The sequence below is a fragment of the Trichechus manatus genome, unplaced genomic scaffold (genome assembly GCF_000243295.1).
Source record: "Trichechus manatus latirostris isolate Lorelei unplaced genomic scaffold, TriManLat1.0 scaffold00049, whole genome shotgun sequence".
Classification (NCBI taxonomy): Eukaryota; Metazoa; Chordata; class Mammalia; order Sirenia; family Trichechidae; genus Trichechus; species Trichechus manatus.
In genome coordinates this window covers 9,518,695-9,531,137 of record NW_004443985.1, presented here as the reverse complement: position 1 = coordinate 9,531,137, position 12,443 = coordinate 9,518,695, and the positions used below count along the sequence as shown (strand labels likewise).

The following is a 12,443-nucleotide window of genomic DNA, read 5'->3' as shown; positions in this document are numbered from 1 at the left end:
GCAGAAAAGGCATTTGACAAAGTCCAGCACCCATTGCTGATAAAAACTCTCAATCAAATAGGTATAGAAGGGAAATTTCTCAACATAATAAAGGGCACATCCAAAACCAATGACCAGTATGAATTCTGTGCCTAAATAAATTTATAGTTGGTAAAAATATATTTACTCTTGCTACAAATCTACTAGGATTTGTGAGATATGATTAAAGAAACATTTCCTAAATATGTTCTCTAGATCACTAGTTCTGAGCAAAATTGATAGGTGCTACTCCCCACCCCCCGCCCAAAAAAAGAGAAATGCTGGTTTAACCATCCTTAAACAGGTTTCTGTAAAACATGATCTGTTGAAGTTTTTTATTGTATTCAGCATCAAAGAAGAGGATATATTATGCAGCGTTGCTCAAATACATTGGAACACAGAAAGCTTCCCCCAACCCCGCAGTGGAATTAGTGTTCCTAAAATGCATTGTAGGGAATGCTAAGTCAAAGAATATGTAAAACCTATAGAAAAGAGGCAAATCATCTGTCTGACATGGCCAGGAAACCATGATTTCCAACATATTCGTTCTGTTGTGCATAGGGCCGCTCTGAGTTTGAATCAAGTCGAGGGCACTGAACAAGAAAAACAACCTCTAGGGAAGTTTTCTTGTCAAGGCAAATAACTGTCCTAGGGTTCTAGGTGTGAAATAATATTTGCTGAAATGTGACTCTAGAGTTGCCTACTTATTTAAAGCATTGACAGCCATCACATAACTGAATACTGTCTACTTAACGGAACAAGGACAGTGAGGAGAAGTCTGCTAAAATATTTGTTTAAAGGTTACAGACACATATAGGGTGGTGAAATTAATATCTGTAATGAGCTCAGAATTACCAGTGGCCAAGGAGCATGCAAGATTTGGAACCATCGGGTATGGAAGAGTTAAGTCCGTTTCTTTTTGTTCAGCCATTGAACAATTATTTACTGAGGACCAGGCATTGGATTGGGTGGTGGGAGATGCAAAGACAAAGAGAACTTAGGAGATGGCAGTGTGGACAGTTTTAACAGAAGCGTGGTGAGTGCCAAGAGAGCAAAGACAACAGGGCCCAGAAATCTTCTCTGATAATCTTCAAACATAAAGCTGAAGTACTGATGTCACCAGGCCTCTCAGTAAATCCTCTTGGTCCAAACTACATGGTAGTTTTTTACATAGATATGAATTGCACTCAGTTGTTGTTGGTAGCAACACATGGATCACAGACCATAGTTTGGGGTTTGTTTAATTTAGGGTTGCTTCATTAAGGCTATCTCTATTTGTAGCAAATAGATACAGTAGAGCAGTACTTCAATAAGATGGGGATGCATTTATTGCAAAGGTGCTTTATTGCTAGTTTTTCCATGAATATCAGACAGCAACTGCTGGGCTTGTCCCCGTTGTAATAGTTCTCTTAATTCAGAATCGTATGTCTCGCAGATACTGAAAGTACCAAGATACGGAAAATGTAGTGATTTAGAGTTTGTGTATTTATATGCGGCCTTAATATTTAAACTCAGCAGATTAATATTTAAACTCAGAATACAGACTCAGAAACTTTGTAATTTTTCCAGCAGAATCATTCCTCTAACCTTTATGAAATGAGAAACATTGTTAATTAGATGATCTTGCGTCCAGAGTTTTGTGATGTCAGTCAAATTTAGAACCACAGAAACAGTTGATTCTGTAAGAAAACTCAATTCTCAAAGAGTACAATTTTTAATTTATGAAGGGGAATGTGTATTAAAAATAGGAATATGGATCATATTTCATGCTTATGTAGATGAACACATAATTTCTATGGGCATCCCTTTCTTCTTTGCAAAAATACTCATTATCTCCAAATCGTATTTTACTGAAAAGTACAACTTAATGGAAAATGATTTGACTGTTTCATAATTCATCTCAATGATTAGGATTTTGAGGATTGAAGGAGTTAAATAGGCAATACTAACAGAGACATGACAATCGAATTGGGAGAAAGGAATAAGGGTGACTTCAGTGTTTCCTCAATGCTCTATTTTAGATGCAAAGTGACAATGATGTTAGTCAATTCTGAGTGTTGATACGTACATATTTCTTGCATTACTCCTCTATTTTCATTTGTGTCTTAGTTAGAATTTATTACCAACTGTTAACATGATGATTCATTCATTCAACAAATATTTGTTGAGAGCCTACTATGAGACCAGTGCTAGCAATAAAATGAAGGAAAAAACAGACATCATCCCTCATGGAGTTATGTTTTAGATGTGAACTATGAAATGTTTTGAAATCTGACACAGAGTGTTTAAAAAGAGGGAGAGAATGGGGGTGAATTAACTTGTACTAATACTTTGGAGATGGGGTTGCTGTTGGTATTTAATCTGGAAGCAAAGGTCATTCTATACTGATAGGAACTGCCTTATTTTTGGCCAAAATAGAGTCTGACTTTAACCATTTAGTACCCATGGGCCACACAGCTAATTCAGTCTTGTGCAGTATCTACTTTTGATACTGTTCTTAACCCCAAGTTCACATGCATTTTCCTTTGATTCCCTCTAGTATATGACTGCTGCCGCTCCTATGCAAGGGACCTACATTCCCCAGTACACGCCTGTGCCTCCGACAGCTGTCTCTATTGAAGTAAGTCTACTTTTATCTTACAGGAAGAGGTGAAGGGAGATCTATCTATCTCAGCCGCATATAACATGGTCCCCCAGAACCTGAGGAATCCTCGTGTGTGACTTTTGTGCTACTCGAACATTTGAAATTGCAAACTCAGCATATGAAAGTATGTTCATTTACTCCAATAGGCCTGTGTTTTGCTTTGTATATGAAATGAGGTAGTCTGCCATAACCGTATAAAGGGAGTTTGAGTTTTCATATTTAGAGGAAAGACCAGAGACCGGATCACTACCCCATCAAATGTTAACCACAAATACTCATATAGGGAGGGGAAAAAAAAGTTTGCAACTATTTGACTGAGCTCGTTCTTTAGGGCCTTTTTACTCGAAGAGTAGTCTCTGGGCTGACGTCATTCGCATCACCTGGGAGCTTTTTGAAGGTCCCTGGCTGGCACAAAAGTTTTGCGCTTAACTACTAACCTAAAGGTTGACAGTTTGAACCTACCCAGCAGTGCCACAGAAGAAAGGGCTGGTGATCTGCTTCCATAAGAATTCCAAGAATACCCAATGGAGCGGTTCTACTCTGTAATACAAAAGGTTGCCATGAGTCAGATCAACTCAATGGTATCAGGGTTTTTGAGGGGGTTTTGGAGCTTGTTAGAATTGCAGAACCTCAGACAACACCCAGAGCTGCTGAATCCGAATCTGCATTTTAACAAGTTCCCTCAGCCATCCAGATGGGTATTAAAATGTAAGAGACACTGGACTAGTGTGCTGCTTCTCAGCCTTTTCTGCACACTGTCATTATTTTGGGAACTTGAAAAAATACTGCTGCCTGAGTCCTATTCCCAGAGATTCTGATTTATTTTTCTGGGGCATGACCTGGGTATCAGGATTTTTAAAAGCTCCTCAGGTGGTTCTAATATGTGCCAGAGGTGAGAGTCACTGTTCTAGTGAATAAACCTTAACGATTTTGTGGCTTCCTTCAGGTAAGTAAGAAAACGTCGGTTCATTCTTATGTCTGTGGACACCTTAATGGAAGCTTTGCCCCTTTCCTTTTCTCTTTCCGTTGGGCTGAATCCATCTCCTCCACACATCATTTTTTCTGGACAGGATCATCAAGCTGCGTAGAAAAGGAGGGTGCATAGATCTGGGCAGGTGGTGGTGAAACTCTTAAATATATATGCTTCTACCTGGTTCTTATGCCCGTCTCCTCCTTCTCTGATACACGTGTGCCATCATGGTCACGGTTCCTTCCTTTCCTTCACCTGGGACTCTTCTGCAGTAGATGTCACCGATACTTCATGGGCTGGCCAGCTAGAGTTTTGACCACTCCACATGAAAGTCCATCATTGCACCGCCAGGGCTTCGCTCATTCCTTGTAATGACCAAATAAAACCACCTACGCCGCTTTCGGAACCAAACATACGCCCCTGGTGATGACCGCCTCCAGAAGTTCATCCTTGCTGTCATCTATGAGAGACAAGAAATAAAAACCATAATGGGCAAAGCAAACTAAAATTAAGGACAAGTTTTTTCTTTTTCTTTTAGGAAACCTCTAAATGAATTCCAGCCCGTGCCATGCAAAACAAAACAAAACAAATCAAATCGTTGAAGGAAAAACCTACTTAACTGTGTTCTTTAAAAAGAAATCCAACCTTTGATACAGATTTTTATTAAGGCCAGATTCCACTGTTTTGCCAAATCATATAGACATGGTACAGTGTGTGACTCCAGGCAAATGTTTGAATATAAGGTTCTTTATAGAAATCCTGCATGAATTTTCTAATTCATAAATTGTTATTTGATGTGACTATGTGCCACCATGGTTTAAAACTACCAAGTATGGGCAAAATAATTTTCTGCGATTCGGTTGTTCCAAGGACTTCTGGTGGTAAGGCTGCTTGGTGGCACATTGGAATGAATTTCCGAGTCTTTATCCAAATGTGCTCTGTGGTTTGCCTCTAAGTACTTACTGCAGTTACTTTTTGCCACTGAGAACAGCAACTCTACTCAGGCCAGATAAATGAAGGCTATTCTTCCCAGTCGCTCGGGAAGAGAGCCCTTTGCTAAAACCAATAAGTCTTCTGTGTTCTTATTTCCTTCCTTAGGGAGTTGTGACTGATACCTCTCCCCAGACGGTGGCACCTTCATCCCAGGACACCACTGGTCAGCAGCAACAGATAGCAGTGGACACATCCAACGAGCATGCATCTGCATATTCTTACCAACAGTCTAAGTAAGTGCAGGCTATGCTAAGCTGCTGCCCTTGAGATCAACCATCTTGACATCACTCTCTCATGCTGTATCTGCTAGCTTTTGCCATACAACATGTAACAAATCACCCCCAAACCTAACGACGAGCATTTATTTAGCTCGTGATTTTGTGGGTTGGCAATTTGCACTGACCTCAGGTGGGGTAGATGGTTCTTCTGGACTTCCTCATGCATCTGGAGACAGCTACTGGTCATCTGTGCAGCTCAGCTTCTCGGTGTTGTCTCACTGTCCATTGGGTGATTGGAGTGACTGGGCCACGTGTTTCTCTTCCTGCAGCAGGCTTACTCACATGGCAGTATCAGAATACCAGAAGCAGCAAGAGTGCCATCTCCAATCCACAAACACTTCAGTACTCTGCTTGTGACTTATTTGCCCTGACTCTTCGGCCAAAGCAAATCACATAGCTGAGCCCAGGGTCAATGTAGAGGGTACTGTCAAAAAGCTTGGATACATGAAAGACACTGCAGCCATTTTTACAAAAAACCTACCATACGTGTGTTTGGGAAAACTCTAGTATTCCCAGCTCAAAGTAGATAGTGAGTCTGCATTTTGGTCTCCGTTTCCTCGTTCTTAAGCACCTTGCAGGGTTGCTTTGAACACCCAGTCAAATAATTCATGAAAAAGGATAAAATATAAAGCAACATAAACATAAAAACAAAAAAAACCAAGCCAGTTGCTACTGAGTCAATTTCGTCTCACGATGGCCCCGTGTGTGCAGAGTAGGACTGCACCCCGTACGGTCTCAAGGCTTTCAGAAGCGGATTGTCAGGCGTTTCTTTTGAGGTGCCCCGGGTGGGTTTAACCCACCAACCTTTCAGTTAGTAGCCTGTTGTCGCTGAGTCGATTCGGACTCATAGCAACTGCCCCATAGGGTTTCCAAGGAGCAGCTGATGGATTCCAACTGCCAACGTTTTGGTTAGCAGCTGAGCTCTGAACTACTGTGCCAGCGGTTTCAGTGAGTAGTAGAGTATTTAACTCATAGCAACCCTATAGGACAGAGTAGAACTGCCCCATAGAGTTTCCAAGGAGCATTTGGTAGATTCGAACTGCTGGCCTTTTGGTTAGCAGCCAGGCTCTTAACCATGAGCCACCAGGATTCCTAAAGCAAAATGGAGCAGGTCCTATTCAGGAATTAAATGGTATAGAAAAAAAGCAATAATCAGACTTACTCTTGAAAATCCTGAAATCACTTATAAAGCAAAGTATTGTTGACTTTGTGTTGAGTAATTATGGAGACTAACACTGAAACCAAAGGAAGGAACGAAAGGAAACACAGGTGTCTTGGCATGCAAACCATTCTACTTTGTAGATAAAATCAAATCCCTGGTGAATAGAGAACCCCCAAATGATCCTGCCTGTCTGCAAAGTATTGCTCCATGTCTTTGTCATTATTCCTCTTTAACCTCAAGGCATATTAAGAGATTGTTGGTTGTTGAAAGATTAATCAAGATAATGGATCTTCCATATGTGGTTTACTTTCCAAAGTCAGCCCTGTAAATTCAGTGTGCTCAGGATGTGACGTCACCATACAAATATAAAGTGTTACTATTATTGTTGATGTTATTATTATCACATAATAACTTTCAGGCATGGTCGTTAGTGAATAAAACAGTATTTTTGTTAGATAGTTTGTTAGGGTTTGTTTTCTTTTGCTAATTTACCTGTGTTCTTGTTGTTAGGTGCCTTTGAGTCCCTTCTGACTCATAGCGACCCTGTGTACAACAGAACAAAACACTTCCTGCTCCTGCGCCATCCTTACAATCATTGCTATGTTTGAGCCCATTGCTGCAGCCACTGTGTCAATCCATCTCCTTGAGGGTCTTCCTCTTTTTTGCTGACCTGTAGCCTGTATGAATCACTTTTACATACACCACAGGATATGAGAGACTATAGCATTCTACTCAGAGTCCCCGGGTTGTACAAATGTTTGAACACTCAGCTACTAACCGAAAAGGTTGATGGTTCTAACCTACCCAGAGGTGTTTTGGAAGAAGGGCCTGACAATCTGCTTCTGAAGGGCCACAGCCTTGAAAACCATATGAAGTGCAGTTCCCTTCTGTACACATGGGGTGGCCATGAGTTGGAATCAACTGGGCGGCAACTGATTTTGGTAGTAAGGGCACCTACAGAGACATTTATTAGAAAGCAGGTGCAAAACAATTTATACAGTTTGCTCTGTAAGCTTGGTAAAGCCCAACTCTGTTCTTTTAAGTAATCTTACCACCCCTTACATGAAAAATCCACTCATGCAGATTAGACAGTTTATGCAGATTATCCTTCTAGATGCCGCTAGAAATCTTCTACCCTATGTCAGTCCCATTTTGAGCTCAAACCTGAAGCAATACCCAGAAAGTTACAGGCTACAGATTTTCCTACATTTTTATTATAGGTCGTTCATGTAGAGTAGGGAGTATCTCTAAATATTTTAGTCAATCCATGTATCTTGAATACTCCAGATTTCACAAATGGCAGTTCATTTCCAGCATCCATTAAGCTAATTAACCAGCTACTACTTTCATCAGGCCCCCATTTCTAACAATCACTCCGCTAATTGAGGTATGGATAGCTTCAAGTACTTGTACAAACCTCTGGCCTTTCTCATTAAATGCTAGCTGAACTCCTGTGGGGCGTGAAATTCTAATTAGGGCAGCTGAATGTCCCCTAAAAAGTAGCTAGACCCATCACAGGTACATTTAACACCACTGTGTCTATAGTAATGGTGTTTGAACATAAACCACAGCAGAAGGTCCTAAGAGAAAAGTCTGACACGAATACATGGTGTACCTATGAATCAACGAGTTATGTCTGGGATCTATGTCTGCAAACATTGTAATATTTCAGCTTCCACTTTCCAAGCTAAAAAACACGTTCTCACATTTAATACTCACACTTTTTTCTTTATCCATTGTTAAAAGAGGCTAATAATACAAATGAGACTCTGAGCACTTATAGGATAAAGGCAGAAATGATAACTGGGTTTTATTTTGGAAATTCCAATTTCCATCCCAATAATTATGTTCTCCCTTGTGCTCTTTAGGAAACCTTAAGATAAGCAGAAATAAGTCTTCAGGCAAGGTGAAATTCTAACATACAGAAACGAAGGTTCACATTCCGCCTTTGTCCCTCGCTAGTTGTCACTCAGCCTTTCTGAGCCTCACCTTCCTCTTCTGTAAAATGAGAGGATTAGATTAGGGTTCCCTATGAGTTGAAATCGACTCGATGGCAAGGGGTTTGGTTTTGGTTTAAAGGGTGTAAGGGGGAGCCCTGGTGGCACAGAGGTTAAGAGCTCGGCTGCGAACTAAAAGGTCAGCAGTTTAAATCTACCAGCTGCTCCTTGGAAACCCTACAGGGCGGTTCTACTCTGTCCTATACGGTGGCTATGAGTTAGAATCAACTTGAAGGTGGCAGGTTTTTTGGTAAAGGATGTAAAAGGAGCTCTGGTTGTGCAGTGGTTAAGCGCTCACTGCTAACTGAAAGGTCAGCAGTTCAAACCTACCAGCCACTCCGCATGAGAAAGATGTGGCAGTCTGCTCCGGTAAAGGTTACAGCCTTGGAAACCCTATGGGGCATTTCTACTCTGTCTTATAGGGTAGGTATGAGTCTGAAATGACTCCACGGCAATGGGTTTAAAGGGTGTAAAGGAGCCCTTTTGGCACAGTGGTAAAGCACTCAGCTGCTAACTGAAAGGTCTAAAGTTGGAACCCACCAGTCACTCCACGGGAGAAAGATGTGGCAGTCGGCTTCTGTAAAGATTACAGCCTTGGCAACCCTATGGGACAATTCTGCTCTGTCCTATAGGGTCACCATGAGTCTAAATCGACTCAAGGGCCATAGGTTTGGTTTTGGTTTAAAGGGTGTAAATTAGACCTCTAGTGCTGAGGGCAGATTTACCTCCAAGTGCCTGAAGTTGCATGGGATGAGAGGGAAGCATTCCTATTTAAATTAAATTGGGAAACATTGCTGTAAACTCTGTGAAATGCATTTCTTAATTGCAGTTCTCCTCGAAGATATTTAAAATGCTAATGGACAAGACCTCCTAGAGGGCCATATAAATACTTCAAATGCTTTACTGCTGAAGAATTAGGGTGCATTCTGCTCTCGTCCTATGGAATTCAAAGAGTTTTTTTTTTTTCTTAAACATATTAAATTATAAAAGAAGCCTAACAAATTCTGATTGTCTACATGATGACTATTTTGATACTAATTTAGAAGACTGCTTTCTTTCAAAAGCAATTTTTTATATTGGTAGCCTTCTTTGTTGGTACTCAACCACGTGTATAGTTTCCCCATAGATAATCCAGTAGTGAGAATACACCGGTTGCCATGGAGTTGATTCCGACTCATGGCAACCCTGACTCATGGTAGCCCCATGTGTGTCAGAGTAGAACTGTGCTCCGTAGGATTTTTAATGGTGTGACCTTTTGGAAGGAGATCGCCAGGACTTTCTTCCTCTAGGTGGACTCTAGGTGCCTCTAGATGCCTCTAGGTGGACTCGAACCTCCAACCTTTTGGTTAGCAGCCAAATGCATTACCTTATGCACCACACAGAGACTCCAATAGGAATATAGTGTGCAGTATTTCCCAAACTCTGGACTACAGAACCCCCCTCTTTGCACATAGCATCACATGAAGCTAGCGTGTCAGAAAAGACCTTGGGAAATAGTATTTCATCAAATGATCTCTAAGACTTCTAGCTCTAAAAGTCTAGAATTCTAAGAGGATAGTTTGCTACTTCCCAATCTGCTCCCTCTGTTTTTTTGGGGGAGAGGGAGGGGGGTGGGTGGGAGGATACAAAATGATTGTGTTCTTAAATTTAGTCAAATACTTAGTTTCCCAACATTCTTACTAACCTTGGAAGACCCTCATGTCAACTCCAATATTGCAAAGTCTTTTTATTCTTCAGTCTTCTCTAACCACAGAAGGTCCACATGAACTACCATGAACACCAAGGTCTTATATATTGTCAGTGTATTAATGATGTGCAAATAAAGTCCTTGATTACCACCCTGTTTGTCCTTCAAGCTTGTGAGCTGTAATGCATTTTACTTGCACAGTGCTTTACAGCTTGCTAATTGCTTCATACGCATTATCTTATTCATCTGAATTTCTCTTTTTAAGTTGCAACCCGTTTTGTTTCCAAAGTAATCTCACTGCCCTACTGAAAATGTTTTTGTTGCTAATGATCATGACTTTGAACATTTAGAAGCCTTCTATTTTTACGTATATCGGTGCAATCCATAAGTATTATATAAATATGCACTTTCACACTTCATATAGGACAGAGAAGGTGGGCAGGAGTGAATTCAGTTCTATTATGTACCAACACCTTTTTCCTTCAAATTTCAGCTAGCAACCGTGAAAATATAAAGAGCAACCATTTATCTCTCCTCATTTGTTTTCATGTAGCAATGAGGCCACGTTAAGGACCCGGCAAGTGATGGGAGAGGGATGTTGAAAACATTTGTGTAAAGTTATAAAACCTGAAAGCAGCTACAGCCTAGCTCATAAATATGGACGATGCCGAAAGCAGTGCATATAAAGCAACTGAGCAGTGAGGTCTTCTGTGTCGTTTTAGTCCGTTGAGTAAGATGCCGTTCACGAAGCAGCTGTTATAGAGATTCATGATGTTGTAGGCATTTTCTGCTCAATGAGTGTGGGAGATGGGGGTGGGGAGAAAAGAACAGAACAAAAAGCAAATAAAAACAAAAAAAAAAAAGAATAGAAGAAAAAAACAAACCTGTTCCCCCCATTCACCCATAGGAGGCTAGACTTTTAGAAATAAATGGAGCAAATCTAAGGTTTGCAAAGTTATGGAAAGATAGCTAAAATGTAGACCGTGGTTCCCATGACAACTACTAATAAATTTCCCTTTTGTTACTGCTGTGATGAAAATTGTAATTGCATTCCTTCTGAGAAGAATCTCTACTTTCTCTTGTAACATAGAAAAAAAAATATGTTTATTTCTAGAGACCTAAACTATTGGTTAAAAACTGAAGTATTTGATCTTCAACACTTTCCTTCATGATCTTCAGAACAGGTTAATCAGGTTCACAACAGCCATAGCTGGCTGATAGGATGGAGTTTTTTTTTTGTTTTTGCAAATTAGGAAAAGGAGCCCCTTCTGGGCAAGTCACAGGCTCAATGTCATACAGTTCAAAACATGGGGGGTGAGAGGGAGGCGTTTTGCATATTTGAATACGGCCTCCTTGCTCAGGTCAGATGCAGAGACATAGCTTGGGGCAGGGGGGACTGTGAACTGGAACTTAGCCTTCACTCACTTGCTCAGCCTTGAGTTTTGTACTGTGAGTAACCTGTACAACCATACCAGCAGCCCTGAGGCTTCTTCACTAAATTGAGGCATTGGGTATCAGAAGAAACTACAGGGCTTTTTCCTGTCATCCTGTGTACCATGAAGGAAGAGATGTTCATCTGAATGTGACCTACAGATAGTTTAAAGATCCTTCTTAACACATCCCTGCTTGTATTTAGCAAAATCCTAATCTGTTGGCAAAAGAGCTAAGAGTAAAGCCCCACCCACTAGAAGCTCATCCCCGCAATATGGATGGGGCAGCAGCAGAAGACGTTATTTGGGCTGGACTAGGCAAAGTGGCATAGGGTAAAAATGACGTATGTGTAGTTAAACACCTAGTACGTGCACATGACTTTGTAAGACTCTGGAAGAATAAAAAATAAAAGAAGCAAAAAATATAGTCCCTGATCTCAAGAATTTAAAATCTTGGTGGAGGAAGGGTGTAGCAAGGGAGAAGAGAGGGAAAGAGAACAAAACATCATTAACCTCATAGCAATCTTATTTACTTACGGGGCCAGTAAGGCTTACGTGAACACCCTTGGGCAATGCGACAAGATTTCATATATTCCAATGCTATATCTTGAGTATATAGCAGGAACTCCCATATTTGTTGACTGAGTTAGTGATGAATCTCACTGAAATTCTAAAGGTATAGAATTACTCAAAGAATCTGTGGGAAAGATCATCCAGGCATTGAAAAAGAAGTTCTGTGCACATAGGGAGTATTACGTATCTGAGTATATTTATATTATCTTATTGTTTTAGAATTGAAAGATATTCTTGACCTATTAGCCTTGATTTGTGACTTGACTAAACTGTCTGGCTTGGATATATACTTGTGAGAAAGTGGCCGAACTTGGCATCCCCAGGGGCCCAATGTGTTTTTACAGCTTCCATGAAGAGGGTGTTATATTGAAAGAGCTTAGTATCTTTTAAAGAGTCCCCACTGGAAAAGATCAGAGAGGATGATTCTGAAGTTACTTTGATTTAATGACTGCCCTCGTTTGATTGTTTTCACAGACCATAAACAGGACTGAAGAATGTTCGTCTGAAACTTTGCCTTGAATGAAGAAACTTCATTGAACAAGAAGTTGACTTCCAGTTTGCACAGACATCAACTGAATGCTTTTTTTTTTCTACTTTACCCAGTGAAAACAAAGTGTTTTTATGTGCTGTGCAAATGGTTCCTTCATGTGGTCTGACAGTTTTATTTTTGCCATCATTTTTTTTTTTTAAT

At 40.5% G+C, this 12,443-nt stretch overlaps 1 protein-coding gene across 4 annotated transcripts in view; it reads left to right on the top strand.

Moving 5' to 3' along the window:
* The window catches only part of RBMS3 (RNA binding motif single stranded interacting protein 3), an 827,213-nt gene extending 814,860 nt beyond the window's left edge, over nt 1-12,353 (top strand). For 3 of the 4 annotated variants that reach the window (XM_004377363.2, XM_004377360.2, XM_004377361.1), the window contains 2 exons: nt 2,558-2,638; nt 4,731-4,862. In XM_004377363.2, coding sequence (XP_004377420.1) covers nt 2,558-2,638; nt 4,731-4,862 — 213 coding nt within the window. Of the gene's footprint in view, nt 1-2,557; nt 2,639-4,730; nt 4,863-12,226 lie in introns of those variants that run through there. The other variant, XM_004377362.3, reaches the window with a different exon arrangement.
* Nucleotides 12,354-12,443: the final 90 nt, after the last annotated feature.